The sequence below is a fragment of the Miniopterus natalensis genome, chromosome 20 (genome assembly GCF_054644295.1).
Source record: "Miniopterus natalensis isolate mMinNat1 chromosome 20, mMinNat1.hap1, whole genome shotgun sequence".
NCBI lineage: Eukaryota > Metazoa > Chordata > Mammalia > Chiroptera > Miniopteridae > Miniopterus > Miniopterus natalensis.
In genome coordinates, this window is record NC_142100.1 from 6,219,608 (window position 1) to 6,242,796 (window position 23,189).

General features: G+C 50.9%; 1 protein-coding gene across 3 annotated transcripts in view; it reads right to left on the reverse strand.

Annotated features, from left to right (window-relative positions):
• Nucleotides 1-5,751: 5,751 nt before the first annotated feature.
• NTM (neurotrimin) overlaps nt 5,752-23,189 on the reverse strand; it is a 379,856-nt gene continuing 362,418 nt past the window's right edge. Inside the window, exons 6-9 of one of the 3 annotated variants that reach the window (XM_016204482.2) lie at nt 19,566-19,717; nt 16,487-16,522; nt 10,938-10,970; nt 5,752-6,466 (exon numbers count right to left, since the gene is read on the reverse strand). In XM_016204482.2, coding sequence (XP_016059968.1) covers nt 6,369-6,466; nt 10,938-10,970; nt 16,487-16,522; nt 19,566-19,717 — 319 coding nt within the window. In that variant the 3' untranslated portion in view covers nt 5,752-6,368. The remainder of the gene's footprint in view (nt 6,467-10,937; nt 10,971-16,486; nt 16,523-19,565; nt 19,718-23,189) is intronic. The other 2 variants (XM_016204483.2, XM_016204484.2) reach the window with 2 other exon arrangements.

Here is a 23,189-nt window from a genome sequence, read left to right on the forward strand (position 1 = left end):
TTTTCATGTTTATTGCTTGTCGATCTCTAAGACGAACACTTTAGACAATAATTTTGTACTTGTATTTAACAGACAGCATCTTTTGCAGTGTATCTTAGCTCCTGTGTGTCTTTCTTTCCAAGTGGTCAAATATGAATGAGAAGAATTGAGGACATGCGTGAAAATAATGAGGCTGCTGGCTTGAGTTGGTGACATGAAAGCATTTCTCATCTTTTCCCTTCTCTTCCTGCTCTTCCTTCCGAGGGAGACAAGGGCCCCAGGCCACGTCTTTGCCCACTGCCTCTTTGGTCCTCATGCTCTTCAAAGAGGGGTTACAATGAATCACAGGGTGTAGGGGGCAGGGTGAAACGGTGAGGGGGACTCAGGACTGAGAACTGAGCTAGTGATGCCTAAATATGTCATTTACACCTGTACAAACATTTTTGGGCCCATGAGCACAACACTTACCAGGATGGAGTGATATGATAATTAAAAACCTTCTCTGGAGACCCCTCTTTTCATTACTACCTCTTGTTATTTTAAAGATGAATCTTGGGAATAGCGGGTGTCATCTGTTTTGAAAAATTAGTAATTAAGTAATTACAGTAAGTAGCACACACACACACACACACACGTACAACATAGTCCAAGGGAGAACTCTGAGAATTTGCCTAGTTCTAATACATTTTACTTCTCTAGTCTTTGAGATCTGTGCTATTTTTTTCTCTCTTGTTTTGCTTGTGTCATATAGAGAGTAAAAACGGAACAAGAGCTTGGGGCTGACATCAATTCTTGTTCCAGAAGAAGCTACTGTATTTTATTAGGTGACACTCCTTCCCAATGCTGCCATGCATTCCTCAGCCTCTCCCTAATAGCACATAGGGCTGCATGCGTTCTTTCCTTAGGAGCCATTCTGGAAAGAAGCAGGATGTGTTGGCTCCAGAATGTCCCCGGATTTACACCTTCAATTGTCATTAATCAAAAACATAGCTTTCCTCATTTTTTTCTTACATAAATCTTATAAAATCTGAAATTACTTGATTATTGAATTTTAAAGATTAAAAAAATTAGCAATCTTCCATCTTAACTTCTGATATAAAAGATAAGGAAAGGGAACCCAACTAGGTAGTAACAGAATCTGGACTAGAAGAACCTAATTCTACTGATCAGCAGTCCAGTTCTGTATCCAAAAAACTGCACTGGTACTCAGAAACTCCAAAATTAAGTTCCCTGGAAACAAGGTAAGTGCTACAGCCATAGCCAACTTATATTTTTAGGAAGTTCTAGATATTCTGACAGAGAAATCATTCACTTTTTAATAATTCTATCATTCCCTAAAATATAGGAATAAACTATATACCTTCACAATACGTCAGAAGCTGATATCTGTGTCTGCATGGGGGTAAAATCAACATTAACAAAGCTAAACCAGCCCTAGCAGGGTGGCTCGGTTGCTTGGAGCATCTTCCCAAACACCAAAGGCTGTGGGCTTAATTCTTGCCCAGGGTACACACTTAGGTTGCAGGTGCAATCCCTGGTCAGGGAGCATACTGGAGGCAGCCGATCGACGATCCTCTCTTACATAGATGTTTCTATCTTTCTCCCTTGCCCTCTCTCTAAAATCAATAGAAACATATCCTTTGTTGAGGGTAAATAAAATATCTAAAGCTAAACCAAGACTCCTTTCTAAAAGATAATGCATCAGATGTAAATTGTAAGAATGATCTTAACTTGAGCTCGGGAATTAGGGGGTCTTTTCTAAACAAAACCATGTCACTTTAGTCACATGATATGGATGCGGTGTGGAAGATATGGAGTTGCGGGAGACAGGAAAATGAAGATGCAGAGACTCAGAGGTCTCAGTTACTCACAAATCATGGGAATATTAATTTGAGTTTATTGCCTTGGAGGCAGACAGATTTGGACAATCATGGAAATAGGATTTGAATTAAGAGCAGAGAGAGATAAAAATTAAGGCTTTAGAATGGCCTGATTGAGCAGTTATGGGATGACAAAGGAGACACCACTACACAATTAAATCCCAAATTACTTCTGAGATTTGGTTTAAAAAAATGCCAGAAAGAGTTATTTAGTGCCTCCCTCAGATATTGCTAATTCCAGTTCTTAAGTTGCTTGTCTGAAGGCTGCGTGGCTGGTGTGCAGGAGCATGCGGGCTCATCAGGAGCAGGGACCACCTGGTTTGCCCCATCTCTCTCTTCAGATAGATTTTTCTCCTCTAGTGAGAAGTACGTCAAAACATTGCCATAAGAAAACATTATCATGAGAATAGAAAATTGGGGATGTTTTGCTGATTCCAATTTTACATTTTTATCAAACAAACCTGCCCATTAAAGGGTCTATCCTGTGACTGACTGGAGTGATGATCTTTCCTTCTGAACTCATGGCTCAAGGGTGCCCGATAAAGATGGGTAGTCCAATGAAATGTGCTAAATCTCAATCGGATTTTATTGTTAATCCATTTGCTAACTTATCTCCAGCTTGAGTAACAGTAACTGTCATTTATCATCACCATCTATAACAAAACAAACAAACATCCATGGATCATTGACTGTGACTACAGCTTCAGCTTTGCGAGTCCCACTCATCAAGACAGTCCTAGGACACATACAAAAGCTTCAAGTTAGGCATTTAAGCCCATTGTGTAGCAGCATTGAGGGGAAAGAGTTAACTGCAGGAGCTTGAGGGCTGTTGCACATCTGCATGGCTCGAGAGGAACAGATATTCTGGTGGAAGAAGGTGGATGGGGTTCTATAGGCGTGGTTACAGTAGTTAGGGCTTGAATACCCCGCACCCCCACCCCCACACACATATGAGAGACTATCACGGGAAAATCTGCCAAACCTAAATCATGATCCCCTCAAGGGGCATCCTAATGTTCAGGGTAGTGGGTGAATCTTAAAGTGTGAGTGAGTCATGTCCGAGTCTCCAGTGGTCACGTGCATTTGAAATCCAGGCCAGCCTGTCGTATGGTCTTCCATCAGTACCTGTGCCAAGAAAAACAGCTGCATGCAGCATTCGAGGTGCTTCTCTTTACTTACGTGAATGAACTATTTTGCCACGCTCCTGTTTCCTGAGAACAGACAGGCCTGAGGCTTGTCCCCATCAGCTCTATCAAACCATGTCCTCCCAGACTGAACTTTAAACCTGGTTGAAGGTCCTTGCTCATGGGCACCTGGATGCTTCCTTTAAAGACTAAAATTCAGCAGATGGGGGCTCAGGTGGCACACTCCGCAGAAGATGAGAGGAAACCCCTCCGGAGGCTGATTAGGAAGTTCTGACTGCTGAACCCATCAGTTATGGCGAAGCTGGTTCTACAACGGACATGCCTTGGAATAAATAGAGCCCTAAAGGACCCCAGATGGGAAGGGAAATGGAGCTCGAAAAGGGGTAAAATATCTTCCTCATGAACGTCACTTTAGGAAGTTACCATTGTCACTTTACAAATGACTCCTGGGAGGATGGTGATGGAGTGATCAAAGCCTGCTCAGTCGCTATGAAAAGGGAAGTTTTGATTCAGATGGGAGCTCCTGTGTCGCTGTACTCTCTTGTCCCAGCAAAGCCTGGGACGCCTCTCTGTGCAGATGCCTCAGTGTACTTAACTCAGAGGTGTATCTGGGCTCGAGTTTAGCAACATGGGAATTACCTGTGTGTGCATTTCCCACTCTGGCCGATGAACCACGCTGGGCATCCAAATCCTCCGAGTGCTGTCTGCAGAAGCTCAGGCCTGAGAGACCTAGCAAATCTCACCCGCCCACTCTCATTGTAAGGGGACAGTCCCCAAACCCTTGGCTTTAGTTGTTCTGGAATATAATGAAGGAATGACACCAACTCAGCCCAAATCTGCAAGGCTTTCTCACACTGCTCCCGACCATCTGATCATCTTGTGGGAAGAAGCGCTGGGGTCTCTGACAGCGGGTGGTAAGTGTGGAAGGATAGGACACACACACTAACATGAAGCCAACAGTCTTCTCAACTTTTCTAGTAGCCACGGGAAATGAGTGGACTCCTTTGCAAACATCTGCTACTCCTCTCGGGTGGCACTGACCCCCAAGGACCCATGTAGAGTAATTCCTGAGAGTTTCAGCTCTGACCTGACGTCCATCTCTCAGTGAATCTTGAGATACTATTTAATTCCCAGAATGGCTGAGAATTATTTCAATATTATTTTGTGTTAAAACTACTTCTCCTCTTAATTTGTGGCTAGAGGCAAGCTTTGGAGAGCAGGCATGGAGGGAAGAGTCCCCAAAAGATCAGTTGATGGGATTTGGGATAATTCAATACCAACCCGCAGTGTTTCAAGTCTTCTTCTGTTATGTTTTGGTTTTGGTTGATAGCCGCCCTACACCGCCTCCTAGAACTAATCTCATGTAAAAGCCTGTCTTTAACTAGATGTGACGGTGACAGTCTGCCCAGTTCTGAGGTGAGGCGTTTGGGCACAGCAGGATCCTGCGGCCTCGGCCAGCATCGCAGACCCGGAGCCCCTGAGACCCGCCCGCCCTTGCTTCTGTGAGGAGGACTGACGGGGTTCTGACTGTCCTTTCTGTCCTCAGAGCAAGTACCACAGAGCCAGCCCCGCTCACCCCGATCAGGGGTCTAAGGAGCAGGAGCCTGAGTCAGGAGCCGTCCCCTCCCTGGTCACGCCTGAGCCACCCGGGCTCTGCTCCCCACGTCCCCGCCTGAGAATGAGGTACCACGCCAGGTGAAGAGGGACATGGAACACTTTTTAATGTCAAGTCAGAGACAACCCCGCCCTCCCCTAACCCGATCCCACTTTCCCTCGTCACATCCAGGACCCTCCCCGAGGCCTCTCTGGTCCCCAGACTTCGGGGGAGGAACAAGATGATCTAAAAACTGCATTTCTTCTCTTTCATACACACGCACACAAAGGTGGGAAATTAAATAGAACGAACCAAGAGGATTCAGTTCTCCAGTGCTCACAAAGGCATCAGGTTCCCTTAGGGCTAGAGTGAGTGGCTACTGACTGTTTAGTTGTCCAGTTGCTTGTCGGTTGGTGACGGAGAACCGAGGCGCCCGCCTGGGCCTCTGAGAGCCACACCTGGAAGAGATGCTGCGCCTGGTATTAGTGCTGTTTTTCTCTGTTCACTTTGTATAAATGTCTCTGACATGTGAGTAACCCAAAAATAAAGAGGCAGGAGCTGATTACACAATTACCAGTAAACTCTATCATCTTTTAGAAGGTCAACACACAGCTAACGCCATATACAGCATGCAGTAATGTCTGAGAAAGGACCCTGCTGAGAAAGAAAATGGCTAGAACTCTAACAAAAAAAATATATGTATATATATACTGTATAATATATGTCATCAAAAGCATAGCCAACAAACGCAAGATCGAGTGCAGACCCCCCTTCCATTTCTAAACAGCATGGAGAGCTCAGCAGTGTCTGCCTTGAATGCGGAATGAGGGAAATCTGTAGCGCTGGTGGAGATATTGGTTAAATCGGATGTGTGTTTTTTTTGGTGGATTTGCCAAATCCTCACCAGGCGGTTAGTGCCCGGTGTGTGGTCCACCAGTTGTAAACCTAGTTAAGAAGTGCACTATACGTTTTAATCTTTAACAAACATATTTCTCTTCACCCCTTTCATTTGTGTGTGGTTTTTGTTTTGTCTTGTTTTTGCACTAAGTTCTAGACTCATATCAGAAAACATAATTAATGAAATTATTAATGAATCAGAAACCCTTATTATCCATGATGTCCATGTAGTAAAATGAAGAAAAAAGAAAAAAGAAAAAAAAAAAAAGTTAACAAGATCTGTGGTGACTGCTGACTGTGGGGTTGTGTAGCTGTCAGGCTGTCTCGTTTAGTTTCCTTTTTATTTATTTATTTTTAAATTGGCGTTTCATCACACACACAACAGTGGCACAGTCTACGGGAGGGCCCCGGGGGCACCTCTGGGCGCACGTCTCACTCTGTGTTCGTCTCTAGTGACTGATTGAATTTGGGATGGCCGACTCCAGGGTTTTCCTTGGCAGGGGCACTTGAGTGGGCAGAGTGGCGGAGCCCTCGCCCACCCTGGAAACCGAGAGGCCTCGCATTGCAGCTTGCGGGTGGGTCCAAGGCTGGTGTGCGCTCCTCCCACTTGGGAAAAGAAAGAAAACTCAGCTGTACCTACGGATCTGCGAGGCCTGCAAGGCGGTTTTCGATTTCCTTTTTAAACGTGTTTTCCCGAAGTATTCTTTGTTCCCCTCCCTCGAATTTGTGTCCCAATGGGCTCTGTTTCTCTGAATTTCACTGGATTACGTCGTAGTTGGAAAGGGGTTTGCTCTGGTTGCCGTCGGAGTTGCCGGTGCTGGCGTGTGGCGCTTGCAGTGGCGGCAGAGTCCCCGGTGGGGAGCGGCACTCACATCAAAACTTGAGGAGGAGGAAGACCAGGAGGGGTAGCAGCCAGGTGCAGCCCGCCCTCCTCGGCGTCCCGTTGTTCACGTCGCTGACCGCGCCCGGGCCTGTGGGCAGAACGCACGAGTCACGGAGCAGCCAGGACAGGAGGGAGCGGCCAGCGCCTGGGCAGCTGTCCTCGGGCCTCGCCTCTGCTGGGGCACCTCGCTAACTGGGAGCATCTGTGGTCCCCACTCCCTAGGTAGGGGCTGCATTGCAAATGGGCCTCCTATAGCTTCCATCCAGCGGGCACACTATATAGTGGGGCGCCTTCCCTGGCGAGGACAGAACATCATGCTCAGGTTAAAGGGCGCCGGTGGCCACGGCTCCTTCACTCTGTACTATGCTACGGCTGTGGCTCAAGGTCAAGTTCCACATGAAGGTGCCGGACTTATTAATATCCTACAAAGAGCTTCCACGGAGTAAGACCCCTGCATCGCGTGCACCGTCACCCAACCACCTCCGAGCCCTGCCTGCCTTAACCATTCACGTCCCCCCCCAGCTGCTCCGCCTGTTGCCGGGAAGGACCTGTTGGACCCACAATCTGCCTCCCTGCGGCTGCCGCCCGGGCTCCGTGTCCTCTGTCAATCACTGCATCTCAGGGCAGAGCGCAGGTTTCCGCCTGGAGCTCTTGGCCTCTTCCCATCTGGTCTTGGCAACAGCCGACCGAGCTCAAGCGTCAGACACTAAAAAGCCAAGCCCGGCTCACAGGGAGTGCAGGTGGGAACAAGCAGAAACAGGTGGCCTTTGGCTGTGTCCCTGGAGGTAAAGGAAGGTTTAGGTGGAGGTGGGGACGCGGAGCCTGCCCTGGAGGATGTCTGTGAGAGGGAGATGGATGCACCTTCCCCTGCGAGGCACACACCGACCTGGCCTGCCAACAACACTGAAACGATGCCAGCTATGGGAGGCAAGAAAACTATGCAGTCATAAAATTCCCGGTAGCTTTCCTATCGCTGTGGAGCATAAGCTTCCTGGCTCCATAGCCCAGTGGCCAAGAACGCCCACCACGGGAACAGCACACACGAGGCACCCAAGACAGCAGGGCGCCTTCTCGGCCTGGACTTGCTCTGCTGCACTAAGTTATGGCACGTTATTTAAAGCAGGAGTCCTCACTAGGCCCATGTCCTCACCGGGCTGAAGGAAAAGGCCAGAGCTGCTTGCCTGACCTGGATGCTGAGCACAGGAAACACTCCGCTCCTGGCTGGAAGCACTGCCCATGTGATTGCACTTCCTAGGCCTTCAGGAGAAACCTCCGCCTGTGGGGAGCTCTCCATCCTTACGAGTTTGAAATGCAACACATTCTCCCACCTCACGTGTCCTGTTGTCCAGGTCCCAGTATTCTCAAGGCCAGGATTTTTTTGGCAGCTCAAGTTCTCATAATGAGAAACACAAGGAGACTACTCTACGCTCCACCTTGCAGGAAGGGACCTTCCTGGCTACACAAAACCAAAGGCATCTGCCAGGAAGTCCCTCTTCAGAGCCCCTCTCTCTGTTACTGAGTCACTCTGTGACCGACGCAGCCTTCTTGGGAATCCCGGGAGAGAACCCACGACCCTTGCCTTCTGGGGTGAGAGGCTGCATCTCTCCTGGGTGGAAACCCTTCTGCTCTGGGCCAGTCCGGGAACCTTCACAGTAAGAGCCCTGCCTGGGCCTGTGGCTGACTCTAAGACACACGTTTTTTCCGGAGCCCAGGGGACCAGCCGGCCTCGTGGGCCCGGGCTCCATGTTTCCGAGGGCAGGGCAGTGGCTGTGTTCCGTCACCCCACGTGGGCACGGCACGAGGACTGAGTGTGTTCTGCACGCCTGGCACAGGGCGCTCCTTGCCAGACACGCATCTATGGGCACCTGGCTCTTTTTCCCTTTCATCTCTTTTGCGCTCCTGAACATTCACACAGCTTTGAAACCCACTCCCCGTTCATCCCAGCACACTCCCTCCCCATCCCTGCCTCCTGGCAAATGCTAAGAAGGGGCCTTGGGGGAAGAGCAGGGGAAGAAATGACAGTTCCCAGCATTTAGATGCTCTCCTACCTTCCCTCCTTTTGGGGCGCCCACCAGTGGAGGGTGCCACAAGCCAGGCGCCCAGCCCAGCAGGGCCTGGCATGTTTGTGGTACCATGTAAGAAAAGTCGGAACCCTTGTTTGAGGGCCAGGGACCCCGCAGCCACAGGGGAGGCTGCTGTGGCTGGCAGGCACCCCACGTGGCAGGGCTACTCTGCAGGTGCTCTCTGGGCCTTTGTGTCCAGTTTCATTGCCAAGCATCTGAGAGTTCCTTTGTGGCTCTGCTGCCTGCTGGGCAGCACCACAGAGAGCCCTTGGAGAGGCGTCTGACCTGTTGACAGAAATCCCTTCCCCCAGATGAAGGAAAAGGCCACCGAGTGCCCCAGAGCCTGCTCTTGTGAACTGCTACCCTAGACAAGCTCTCCCGCGCTCCATCTCCTGTCCCAGACCCACGGGGGGCTGTCACTCACTGTGGGGGGCCACCTCCCACCTTCCTTCACCCCCTCCACATTCCCCCCTCACCCCAACCCATCCTGCTCTCAGCACCAAGCTGGACGGCAGGAGGAAACAGAGGCGGGATTCTCCACGCAGCCTCCAGGAGAAGGCGGCCACGCAGCTCTCCCTCCGTTTCCCTGGACGTTCACACCCGAGGCCTCCACCCTCCAGTTTATTCTCTAGGAAAGTTCCAGGACGGTGTTTCTGCTATTCTAAGTGCTCGCTCCACACTTCATAACCTGCTGGCTTTTCTGCCTCCTTGGTGGTTCTTCGTGCCACGTGCCCTTCAGTTTCTCCCTGCCCCCACCTCCAGGCAGCACAAGCACACACCGTTTGCATACACATGTGCGTGCAAGCAGGGCGTGCACCCTCCGATCATGTTCCTTTTCCTTCTCATACTCACACCCTCTGCCTGAAGCACTTTTCACTCAACTCACTCACACCTTGCTCCAGGTTCTGTTCTGGCCTCTATTCACCTCCTCCAGGCAGCCTTCCGTGATTCGCAGTGGTTTGTTTCCACAGCACCACATGCATCCCACTATTACAATGCCTAGGCCCTGTGTGATAATGCTCAGTATCCGTCTAACTTCTGCATTCCCTCCTCTTTGCTATAAGCTTCTTAAGGTCCCTCTGTGTCTAACTGGGCCCTTCACAGGGATTCAATGAATGCCTGTTGGAGGAAAGAAAGAGCCAGAACATTGTGATACATGTAGTCAAGCCCATATTTTGTCTCTGTGTCTTTCTTTTTCTTAAAATTCTACTTGGGGAAGAAAAATAAAAAACTAAAACAAAACATAAACTCTCTTCCTACCTTGCCTCTTGTTTTACTTCAATTTCCCCTTCCAAACACCCTTCCCCTCCTTTCCAATAAAAGTCACTGCAAATTCCTGAGCTTGAAGGCCAGTGTACATGGAAGTAAAACCTTTGGGGTTAGGACATCAGGCCGAGTGTGTGCAGTTAAATGGTGTTCTAGCCCCTAGTGAGTGAACACTCGCACACGAGGGTAGGCCTGCTGTCTGCACTCCCATAGGTGGAAACTGGGCCTCAGAGCTTACGTGACATTCCCAAGGTCCCTTGACTTTTGTCTCCAAATGCAATTTTCCTTCCCACTCACTCATAGCTGCTGCTTTGTGTGACTCACTCATCTGCAGAAAACGAAGAGTGGAAGGAATGAGGACCTGGGCCTGCCCCAACTGGGCACTGGTTAAGGCGGGCACCACATAGGCCATCCACAATGCCCAGCACCTGGAAGGATGCTATGGCATGACCTTTGTCCAGGCATGTGGACCACAGCATCCTGGAGCAAGGCTCTCCCAGAGCCTGTGCTGGCCAAGGCGACAGCTGAGCCCATCTACCTGGTGACATGGGCCACAGAGATGAGGCCCCTGTACTTCGTCCAGCCACACCTCCACTCCACAGTGGATGCCTTTATTGCCTCTAACTCATCAGAGGGTTGTAGAAGCCTAAACAGACTAATGATCAGGGCAGTTAGGGTCCCAGAACACTGTGATGAGTCAATTATTCATCAGAAACATCTGGCAAGAATGAAAGCCTTAAAAAAGACTCCTTTTATTTGTAGGCAAGTGACTCACACAAGAACCTCCCCCTTCCTTCCATTTTCCTCTCCCTCCCACCGCTGCCCTTCCAGTTTTAAGTGAGAGAGGGGAGAGAGAGAGAGAAAATTCGGGAAGCGAAGGGAGGCATGCGAGGTCTAAGGTCTAAGGTCGGTGTGTTAGAGTCCGTGTGAAGGAAAGAGCAGGCCTGGTGCAGAGGCGCCCAGACGCGCAGCTCTTCTGGGCACTGACAGGTGCTCGTTAGTGCTGGCAGCAGAGAAGTTAGGCTTCTGCTAGTGGAAGCTGCCCGGGGAGAACGGACCGTCCTCGGGGTGGGTTAATCTAAATGGGCACAGCGCAGCCCCGGGCGGGGCGGAGGCCCGCTGGGCTGCTTTCTGGGTTAGCTCAGGACAGAAGGCGTTTGGAAGCAGGCGGAGATTTGCATGTTTCATCTTCACCAAGGCAGTAGCTGCCCTGGAAATAAACATACCAACCTTTCCAAGGGGTCAGGGCTGTAGATTTCACTTCTAGAAGAAATTAAAAACAAGCCACTGTTAAGGTAGAAGGCAGTTGGAGGCACCTGCTTTGCCCTCAGGTGGTTCTGAGAAGGAGCCAGCGCTCCCAGCCCTCTTGCTGCATTTGCCTCCTGCTGTCCTGACCACAGCCTAGTCCTCACACGGGCACCCCTCCGGTGCCCTGGAAAGTCTGTTGCCATAACGGGTGAGTTGGGGACAGATATGACGTTCAACTTAGGTTGCTGAACCAAAGAGCACTAACACAGCCACCTTGTCTGAGCAGGGGACTAGGGTGCACCTTTAAGTCTGAGCCCCCAAGCCAATAAAGACTTCTTCATAGAACAACTTTCTTTCTTTGGCCACCTGACTATCCCCAAATTACTTGAAGTCTGTAGGCCTTAAGTATAAAATTAACCCACACAGATGGATTATACCACAGTGATTTGAATATAGGCGGTCGTGCTATGTCTGAGGTGTAAAAGTCTGACCGGCATCCATGTGTTCATCTTAGAGATACTGCTGAGCTCTACTGCAGGAGCCAGAGGAGCCCAGACCTCAGCTAGGTGACTTCCCGTGATGAGTCCGACTGTACCGAGCTGGTCCCGAGGGCTTCATCTCTCTGGGCCGACCTGAGGCTGTAAGACCTGCATCTGTGCCGCTGCTATACTTGAACTTGCTGGGACCCGCCGGTGAGAATGCTGGGACTCCAGCTCCTCATTGCTGACTAGACCACGAAAGATCCCCTTTTCCCCTACTTCAAGCTCTCCAAACAATCCACAGAGGCTTTTCTGCTGATAATATGTCTTGAGTGGCCTGAGGTGGTGACAATCTCTAATTTCTAATTGTTTACCTCCATCTTTAGCTAGAGGCCTCAGCAGCTGTTCACCTTGGATATAAAGATGAAAAATACTTTCACGGTGTTTCTGTATATCAGATCACCACAACATACCCTTTAAATGTCTTACAATTTTGTCATTTATACCTTAGCAAAACTGAGAAAAATGAAAACATGGCATTAAAATCTCCTATACTGAAGTTACACCCTTCTCTGTGCAAAGATCTCACATGTAGAAGGAAAGACAACTTACATTCAACCCAACCTAAACTCAACTGAAGCGTTTGACCAGAATCAGAATATACATCTGCATCCAAGCTTTCAATCTAGTCTTTGAAGGTACCTGAGATATGATATCCCTCTTGATCTAAGTGGATATTAGCAACCCTGAGAAGCCACTCGGAAGAAAAGTCCGAGGTGATCTATGGTCAAAGATCAAAGAGTGATTCATAGAAGAACTTATGTAGCGTCAGGGTGGCAGAGAAGATGGGAGTGCTGGTGCCATGTGTCGTGTGTTTACCAGGGACAGTCCCTGGAGTGAGTGCTGAGCCACAGAAACCAGCCCAGAAGTTAAGGAGGGGGTGTGTTCATGACTGTCTCATTCAGGTACCATTGAGTTGAGTCTCCCTGTACCCAGAAGGAGGGTAATTGGAACGAAGGACGGCTGTCTAAAGAGAGGCTCTGGGGGGATAAAGCAGCCACAGGCCTTTCACCCCAGTCTCCAAGCAGAGCACCTGTACAGTCCCTAGAGCGACAGGTTCTGGTTTAGACACTTCTGGAGTAAGGACACAGGGAAGCGTTCTATTTGGCAATCTGGCATAGTTGGAACTATCAAAAACAGAAAATCAAAGAACTTATATGCATATATGCGTAACCCATGGACACAGGCAACACTGTGGGGAGGGCCTGTGGGGCGAGAGGGCGGATGCCAGGGGGAGGAGATCAATGGGGGAAAAGAGGGACATCTGTAATACTTTCAATAATAAAGATAAATTAAAAAATAAAGCTCTAAGTATAAAAAAGAAAGATAGAAAGAAATTGAAAGCGTAATTTTCTGCTATGCTCCAGGTACCAGAAGTGGTTTCCTAGAAGGTAAATAAAGATTTGAAAACAGGTTCAGCTTAACTGTTCCCATCAGCTACTTTTCCCCTGAATCTCCAGCACGCGCCGCCTGCAAGGTCAGCACTCTCAATCCCCACGCAGGTAAAGGACCACTGGACACTCATCCTTGACCTCAGCTGGAACGTACCCTGAGGCATTCCCAGGCAGCAGTGTTTCAACTCTTCCAGTTAACTGGAATGTGTTTCTGCCCTGGCTGTTACCCCTCCACAATGAGGGGGAAACAGGGCCAAGATATTCTTTATACTTACTCTCCACCCCTCATGGTGCCCTTTAACCCACTCCCTTTCACTTGGTCCCAAGAAGAGATGTAGAAATGCCAACACCGTCTTCTCTATCACCCTGGATGCTCTGTCACTGGGGGTCCACCTTCCAGAAGCTTGAGCTCCCAAAGTGAGTACTAGTCATAGCTCAAGTCTTTGCATTAACCTTTGGCTATCAAGAAAACAAACAATCCCTAAAAAGCCAAGCCTGTGTTTTCTTCACCAAGAGCTTGACTGCAATCAGTGATATTTCTGTCAATTTATTCATGACAAACTAGGCACAATGGCAGCAAAATATTCAAAAGAAAGAAAAAAACTATATAAAAGAGAAAAAAATAAAGAACCTCACCCCAACCCCCCAAGCCTCCAAGCCAATGTCTCTGGTCAATCTACAAACTGATCTTTTTGTCACCAAAGCCAGTGTTCACAGCTGCGTCCAGGTGCCTACGTAAGCACAGGGCTGCCGTCTGATTGCAGCAGGCAGCGGAGGGCTGGTTTCGAGTCAGGATGAACACGTAAACCTTCTAGAAAAAGGGTAAGAACTTTCTTTATATACCTTCTAGTATTTAGACACATATGCTGTGGAAATGCTAACTGCTGGGGGGCTGGGCTCTTTAACTACCTTTAATTCTCTGCAGGAAAGAACTTATCTCTACTGCAATCTGTCCCTTCGGATGCAGCTTACTATAGGCCCCGTTCTTTTCTAAGTTGGTTGGACTGTCACTGTGAGGTTCACAGGTATTTATCAGCCACCCTTTCCCAGCCCACTGATACCATCCAATCTGACTTAATGCCTAGGAGATAAAAGACAGAAGACCAGTGGATGGGAAATGAACAGCCACCCAGCAGCTGAGTCTGCAGAGCGGGCCCGGCTCCCCTGCCTGTGGCGGGGAGCAGTGAGGGATGCTGGCGCGTCCCCGAGTCCATATTTCTCATGGCAGGAGTCCGGCACCACCAAATATTAATAAGGGAGGGCGACAGGCAATCTGTTGTGTTTGCAAAAGGGGAGAAGGGAAATATTTCAAGGGTGGCAGAAAATGCTGAGGAGGGCTGCAATTCTTTCCTAAGAACTTTTCTAGTCTGTCCAGTTATGGGGTGGCAAAATAACTCGGACCTTTTCTTAAAGCCAGTGTTCCCTGTCAGTGGAAATCCATGCTCTTGTTTAAATCTTGCTTGGTATTTCTGAGACGAATCGAGCATAACTTGGAGTATGCCCTGAGAAAGCAGGCAGTTCTCTATTCTGCCAGAGACCACCTCAGGAGGGGGGAAATGGGGAAAGAACACAACTGAACGGGAAAATGTCCAAGGTGTGAGGCCTGTTTCCTCCAACACAGTCCTTAAGTTGTACAAAAGCGCCCAACAGTTATCCTGAAAACCACGCTAACCCAAGCCCTGGAATGAATCGGATGTCTACCGTCTACGCCCCCTGGCCCTGCCCCACTGCTCTGCCTTCAGCAAGAAGCAGAAGGGGTTGAGAGCACCCTGGGATCAGAGCGGAGAGTGGGCACGGGGGTCCTTTCTCCCTCACGCATGGCCGACGGCTGTGGGAAGCGAGGCGGGACAGCTCCGTCTCAGCAGGTGGAGCCCGACAATGAAGCGCCTGCTCGGGTCCCCAGCTGGGCAGCCGGGTAGTGAGCTGCTTGTGTCTGGTTGGCTTTGTTGCGGGACAATGCTCCCTCTATCAGCTGAGTACCTTCAGTTAAACACTAACTTCTTGGCAACCACTGCCTGTCCTGAAAGCTCCTGTCCCCTCTGAGGATGAAGGGCTGAGTGATCCGATGAGCTCAGTCCCTCCCAAGGGCACCTGCTGGAGCAGTACCGTCTCAGCTCCAGTCTCCCTCTTCCTTCTACCATCTGTTAGGAGCTTGTCTCATGCTCTCTGCTTCAGATCTGTGAACAGGCCTCACACAGAGGTTCAGTAAATGTAGGCTGAGTCATCAGTGGACCCTGGATGTTTCCTTGGAGTCCCCTTCCCCTTCCTACTCCATTGTTTCATTTTCCTGTTTTTGGGTCATCACCAAGGCATCTGCATCACCAAGGTGAGTAAGGCAGCCCTGAATTGTTTCCTGATGGAAGTATTTTTTGTCATCTGTCAAAGGGCTTCCCAGATCATTCATTTCCTTCCATCTCCTCCCCTCCTCCAAGTCTCCCGCCCCCTCCAATGACTGCACAGCTGGATGCGAATGGACAGGCAGGGTGGTGCCAGAGAGGTGGGATCGGATCGGTCAAGGGACTGGGGCGGAGAGTGAGAGCCATTCCCCTCGCTGTCTCCAGAGCGGCCTTCCCGCCGGGCTAGATGACGCTCGGCACTGTCCTGGGGACAGCGTACGCTGTACTCTACAGGCCTGCAGGGCCCCCTCCGGCCCCAGTGCTTAGTCACAGTTGTAATGAATTACTTCGGCTAAGCTAGTGGGCCTGGAGAGACTGCAGGGCTGTGCAAACAGGCAAGGGATGCAGGAGTCTATCATGAGAAAGGGCTTCAGTGGAGGAAGGTGTAAGGGGTGGGGAGAAGGGCTTGAGATATGAGTTAATGAACCCTGATGTCCTTGCACGGAGAGATGTCCTTGCCTTTCTGCTCACTTCTGGAGCCTGGACTTTAATGATTCAAATGCACCGAGCAGTTTTCAAACCCTTTTTACTTTGCATCCTCAGTTGAATGTTAGAACAAATCTAAGGTAGGTAAGGCAGATCAATCCCATATTGTAGAAGAGAAAAACTGAGTCTAAATAGGGTTTAGTGACTTGCCCAAGAGCACAGAGCTACTCAACGTCAGGCTCTGAACTAGAATTCGGTGGCATCCCACTCCGGACAGCAGCCTCCCGACCCGCAGGCACGGTGGGTGTGCTATGCCCGACCCCTCCCCTCGAGAGTACCTCCCTGTGAGAGCTGATGCATTTTAGGGAATATGTGAACCTTCAGGTACCTGGTGCTGGCTACTCTGCTGAGCTGCGATCAATAGGACTCTCGCTAGGAAAATCGCTCAGTGGGTTGGAGTTGTCTTCTTATTGGTTCTATCTCACTCTCTCCATCTTCTAGGTCTCTGGGCTTTGAGATGTTAATGATGTTTCTTCCCCCCCCCCCCCCCCCCAGCCTGTCTGGAGAAGTGGGGGCAAGGGTTGAGCAGAGAAAAGGGAGCTACCTTTGGAGTTTCACCAGCTCCCAGTAACCACCTTAGCTTCCCCTGCCATCCTCTAAGCAACTTTACAGATAGGAGCCTCGGGTAATGCACAGAAGGGCAGGGCAAGGAGCAGGGGGAAAGGGGGTTCCAGGAGAAAGGGGGGGGAGAAACCATAAAGCAGGGGGATACTGACCTTGCAACAAAGTTGAGCTTGTAGGCTCATTTAGTTCTAAATCGGGTGAGGGACATACAGGAGAGAGAAATGAAAACAAACACATATATTATATACAGTAGCTATATATTTGCCATATATAGTTTGTATACTGCCTCTCACAAACATTTCTGGAGCAATGGATAAATAAAGGAAGACACAAAAACCAAAGGTGCTAGGACAAGATGCAGCGTGAGAAACACAAAAGTGCTTTATGCTTCAAACGTAGCTGAGACAGTTGGGAAGTGAGGGCGCTGGAGACTTGCATGTCCAGTGCAGAAGATTTACAATTAGTTTGTGCGGAGCTGGGTGCTGATATGGTTACAAAGGACCAGAGTTCTTTTTCAGGTGAGATTTCTATCCCACATCCCCACCACCTGGTTTCACTTTGGAATTTCTGCTCCCAAGGCTCCAGGGAGGGAATGAGGCCCGCCTGAAACCACTGCGATTCAGGGTTATGGGAGCAGGACTCTGGGTCCCTGCCGTGTCTGCTGTCTTAGGGACCAGGGGCTCAGAACCCTATTGTTCTGGTCCCAGATAGGAAGGGCCACCCTTGCCCCTAAGCAGCTTAAGTGCTCTCATAGACACTGGACATAACTAGAGCCTCCCAGCACCTGCATTTCTCACTTTCCAACCGTCAGGTCGGGGGAGAGGATGTGCTTTAGGTGCAAGTTGGTGGTAAAATAATGAAAATTAGCTGGCTTGCCATGATGCTGTGGAAGAATGGACTTCCTCACGAAGTCTGCATATTCACATAAAGTGAATGCCGCTTTCCAACCGCTTGATGGCTGTGAGCTGGGGGCTCTTCCACTAATGGGAAACGACATGGAAACCCCACCAATCTGGTAACATTTGTCAGAGGCCTTGGTGATGGAGAGCCTCAGTAATGAGCTCAGGGGCTGCCGTGTCTGTCGGGACTGGCCTGGGAACCAGCCAACCTGCACACTGATGGCATTTCACTGTTTCCATGGGACTGCGTCACCCACGCAGCATTTCTGTGCTGGGCTCCTCAGAAATGGACTCTCAGTCGAGGCTAAAGTAGTAGTGGTATCTGCTTGATTAAAGCTGGAGTGTGCTGCAAACGTTTCCCCCTCTCAGAGGTTTAGCATGGAAAGGCTTAGGCCTCTTGCACTGAGCAACCCCTGTGGCTCCATTCATCTGTGCTTGACCCAGATTTTCTAAGCTTGTTTCAATACATACTATCTCTTTTAATGTATTTTTTTCAGAGAACCCTGGACTTCACAAAGCTGGACATTGTAGGAATGTCCCAAATGCCACACAGGATGATGCTGACAGAGGACAGCAGGGCTGGGGTGGGGCGGAGGTTTAATTGTCTACGGGGGTCTGCTGAAAACAGCGGATGCAGGACCCCCCTTCACAGCATGTCTTGTCGCACATGCCAGTTGTTTTACTTTTAAAGCTTGCTTTTTTTGCCAGTTCTCATCTCATGATGGCTCACGGGAAGAAGTCAGCAGCGGTGGAAGCCAATCGCAAAATCATTTCATGCATTCAAATCAGAAGAGCGGGGAGGTCAAAGGTGAAGGGGGGCTGTTTTGGGGAATGGTGGCTGCTGCAGGGGGAGAGCAGAGCTCAGGCCGGTGGGTGGGAGGCCAGGGAGAGCCTTCCCTGGATTTGCAAGGCAGAGAAGGAGGGGTGCCTCCCTTTCTAATCCTGGCACTTCTATCCATGCAGACAGACACCTGCCAAAAAGCCAGAAAGGCCTGACAAATGGGAGAGGCAATTATGACTGTCCCTGTGTGAGGGATGTCAGACAGATCAATCACCTTAATCACAGCGCTGTCCATTCCCAGCGCCCAGCTCTGGGATCAAGGGCAGCCTTCCCCTCCCCAGCCTCTCGGCTAATGCTGGGCTTTATTTTATGTGCTGCGTAAAAGGGAAGGTAGAATGTGATTTGGAAGCAGAGATAGGACAATAGGCGGCACAGACAGGCTATTGGGGAAGCTGCATACAGTGTGCATGGGGGGATCTGGCATAGCCAGGGATGGGGGTGAGGTACTTGAAGCTATGGGATTACCTGGGAGTTCTCAGAATCAAAGGAATTGGTGTTCTTGCCAATTATCTGCTAACTTCCTTCCCCCCTCCACCACCTTGGAGAGTGTTTGTTTATGTGGAGACTGAGGGGAACGGGTTTGGAAAACGAGCTAACTGAACTTGGTGAGGACTGGAGGGATCTGCCCCCAAATCAACCAGAAAGGAACCCTGTGCCCACAGGGAGAATCTGCATCTACTGAGGGATCAAAGTCCTCACCAGGGGCCTGATGCTGCAGACACGCCCCCAGGCCGCTCTTGGAGCTGTTCTGCTCACAGAACTAGGAGGCACTGCTCCAGAGGGGCTGGTGTATTGGCTTCCTTAGCTTCCTCTGGCACTGGTTTCGGTGCCAATGTGTAATGGGCGCACAGCAACTTCCCCTGCACACGTTTGCCCTTCGGTAAATAGTTGTTGAATGAGTCAATGCATGAATGACGATGTCACTTAATCCAGCCAGACAACACCTTTTGATACGGATGGAAAACCAGGGAAATTCCCATTTTCTCTATCTTCCCTCTGAAACTAATATTATTCGGGATCCCAAGGTGCACCGTTCTACTTTCATAAACAGAATTCCATTTCTCTCATGTCCCAATGGCCAGAAAAGTTTCAGAAATGGTAACATTCTGCACCAATTCAGTGAGCAAAGCACTGATGCAGTAAACGCCCTCCCTGGGCTCTTTACTGTCTCGCCCAGTTATAATCCCCACGGTCAGTTCACGGAGCGATCACTGAGGAGGAAAGACTGTCACTCAGCATCCCCAGATGCTTTCCTCCTGTCTCAGGGTTTTCCCTTTATAGAATGGGACATGAGCATTACTTTTAAATTTTCTGCCTACTCCCAGTGTTCGTTCCCTCTCTTTTTCTCACCCCCCTCGTTCCTCGTCTCACCCACCCCTGCCTAACCACTCCGGATGCCCCCCTACCTTCCCTCTGGGCCTCCCTCCCAACTCCTCCTGCTCTACAGGACACTCTCCTCCCTTCACTGCCCAGCTCGGGGCCCAGTCTTACCGAAGAGTGTGATGCTGGCATTGGTGTGGCCCAGCTTGTTGGAGGCCACGCAAGTATAGTTCCCATAGTCATGCTCTGAGACATTGAAGAAGATGAGCTTTGAGAGGAAAGGTCTGTTTTCCACTTTGACCCCCTTCTTTCCTTCAACCAGCCTGAGACAAAGCAGAGAGACAAAAACGAGAAAGAAAGTAAAAGGCCGTTATACTTTTCTCATAGGAAGAAGACAGATTCTGGAATTCATGACCTTCCTGATATTATACCCATGGTCCCCCCTACTCAACTACGCAGCAAGTTCCCCTCCAACGACAAATATAATTTATTTGTCTATTTTTATGTATGTGCCTGGAGATACTTGTGGCACTGGGCAGCTATTCACCTCCCCACACAGACATTTAAGATCTCTGAAGGCAGGTGCCTTCAACAAATACGATGTTCCAGCTCTGTGGCATTCAGAGCAACGCGATTCACGGCGTAGGTGCTCCGAAGTGGGGCCTTAACTGATGTTGATGATGATGACATGAAAATGGTGACGGCGGTGACGATGGCACTGTGAAAATTAAAAACTCAAACTTCAAGGGGAAGAACAACCTGAGGGGTTTGGAAAAAAAAACCACACAATGTTTTCGGAGCTCCTGAGTAATAAAATCTTCCCCTGCGAATCTGAGGTAGTCTACACATAATACCTTGCTTTGGGCTGTGAGTGGGAAACAAGAATCAGGGGTCATTTTTAATCAGCGGACTCTGAAGAGCCTGAGAGAAGTGACGTGCCCAGAGCATCACAGCCACTCGGTGTGGGAGGGATTAGAGATGCCTGAGAATAAGGCCCTTCGGAGCCAGGACAGTCTCCCTGAGCAGCCCACCATGGCAGCTGGACATGCCACAGGGCTCCCATTGGTGGTAGCGGCCACTAAAGGAGCACCACAGATAGCTAGTGAGGAAAGCAGTTAGACACTTATTAGAACACGGCTTCCATTGCCGGGTGGAGGGGCAGATAAGGAGAGGGAGTCCGTGCCTTCCACCGCAGGGGGCCGTGAGCCGCAATCCCTGCCACGAGCACATGTCTACACAGAACCACGAGACCAACCCTCTTCTTCGGGAAACCTCTGGCATGTCTTCTTTCAGAGTATGGGCTTGAAGCCAACATGTCCCTTTCCCTGAGATTATCTGTCTTCCCCGCCCAGAAGCTGAGTCCCTGTTTTGGGAAAAATGAACAGTAGTGGGGGACACGGGTCCTTCTGCAGCCAGGATCTCAGGGAACAGGGGCAGAAGCTTAAGCCGCCTGCTGAGAGTCTGGCTGGAGCAGGATGCGCAGAGTAAACAATGTCAAGACGCACACATATTGGAACAGGCTCTGGGGACACGAATTAGGGCACATGGCTGGTATCAGAGTCATCACACCGAGAAAGACAATATTCAAGGCAGAACCAGAAAGTGAAGCTCAGCGAGACAATGATGAGCAGGTGCTTTGTAAACCGTAAAATGTTATTCAATAGAATATATTTCTATGAAGCTGGCCGTGGAGAACTCCCGCCCAGCCCTGGGTCACAGCAGGGTTGGCGGAGAGGGCAGCTGCTCTGTCATTATCTGAAGGTGTTATCTCCCTAGGACTGCAGAACGACACTCTCATCTGCCAAGCCCACAGCCCCAGTGGCCAGAAGGGAGGCCAGGTCTGCCTTCAGCTTTCACGCGGAGTCTGTCTCCGGGGAAGTCAGGAGGTTGGCCGGAGGGACTTGCCTGCTTTTCATTACGTCGATTGTCCCCTGGGAGCCTTTCTTCTAGGGGCAGTGAACTGTCCTGAGCCCATGAACTTCATTAAAATGTGAGCACTGTCCTCATGGAATGAGGGGTCCAGCTGAGCGGCCAGACACCAGTTACATCCCCAGCTTGTCATGCGGATGCTGATCCTCTGGGGGTGCTGCCCCGAGAAGGTTCTGCAGCCCACCCCTCAGGAGGTTTCTGAGACCTCCCCCAGCTGATCGAACCCCTTTGCCATTTTGATGATTTCCTGGGCTGGGGAGAAGGCCTCGCATCACGACCGAGCTGTGAATTGGATTTCAGCTCTGCAGCGGGGAGACACTTGCCGGAAGCAGGCTCCTGCCTGACAGCTCGGGAATGCCTTTAGCTAAAAGCGGGGCCGCAGCAGTTTGCACCACTTTGCAGCTCCTGGGCTGACACACTTGCCTTTGCCCTGTGGTCACACGTTTCCCCGTTCCACACTGCTACCAGGCTCCAGGCTCCTAATGAACCTGTAGGCTTCTTACTCTCTCCTGTCCCCTCGGATGGGCGGCCCTTATTAACTACAGCATTCCATTTTCTCTCCCTTTGATAGATGTCACACACAGTGGCATGCGATGCGGAGTCAAAGGGAGACTTTTCCCCTAAAATTTGAGGCAACTGCTGTCCCCATCACATGGAGTCCTTTGATTGCCTCAGAAGTCCCCTCCTATCACTGGAAACGGGAGCCAGGTTAGAGCTGATCTTCTCCCAGGCGGATGGAATATGCCCTCTGAGACCTGCCTGAGGGGGTTCCTGCCAGCCTCAGGGGGCGGGAAGGACAGGCAGGGACAAAGACCTTGAAGGCAGAGATGTCCTCGTAAAACGGGGTGCCAGGGGGACAGACAAAGCCATTCAATGCGGGGACACTGGAAATAAGTAAGTGAACAGCAAGTGGAAAACTGACCTGGATTAGTTAAAGGAGAGAAAAGAAGCTGCATGAGAACTCAGACAAAGAAAGAATTAAGTCGCCTGAGCCACAGGCCTCTGACACCCTCCCTGGTGCTGCTCTCGGACTTCCTCTTCCCAGGTAGATCCTGGCAGATGGCAGCCCCTCCAGTGGCACCGCGGCCCTGCCAGTCACAGTCCTGCAGCCCCTCCAGTGGCACCGCGGCCCTGCCAGTCAGAGTCCTGCAGCCCCTCCAGTGGCACCGCGGCCCTGCCAGTCAGAGTCCTGCAGCCCCTCCAGTGGCACTGCGGCCCTGCCAGTTACAGTCCTGCAGCCCCTCCAGTGGCACCACAGCCCTGCCAGTCAGAGTCCTGCAGCCCCTCCAGTGGCACCGCGGCCCTGCCAGTCAGAGTCCTGCAGCCCCTCCAGTGGCACCGCGGCCCTGCCAGTCAGAGTCCTGCAGCCCCTCCGGTGGCACCGCGGCCCTGCCAGTCAGAGTCCTGCAGCCCCTCCGGTGGCACCGCGGCCCTTCCAGTCAGAGTCCTATAGCCCCTCCAGTGGCACCACAGCCCTGACAGAGTCCTGCAGCCCCTCCAGTGGCACCGCGGCCCTGCCAGTCAGAGTCCTGCAGCCCCTCCGGTGGCACCGCAGCCCTGCCAGTCAGAGTCCTGCAGCCCCTCCAGTGGCACCGCGGCCCTGCCAGTCAGAGTCCTGCAGCCCCTCCAGTGGCACCGCGGCCCTGCCAGTCACAGTCCTGCAGCCCCTCCGGTGGCACCGCGGCCCTGCCAGTCAGAGTCCTGCAGCCCCTCCGGTGGCACCGCGGCCCTGCCAGTCAGAGTCCTGCAGCCCCTCCAGTGGCACCGCGGCCCTGCCAGTCAGAGTCCTGCAGCCCCTCCAGTGGCACCGCGGCCCTGCCAGTCAGGGCCCTGCAGCCCCTCCAGTGGCACCGCGGCCCTGCCAGT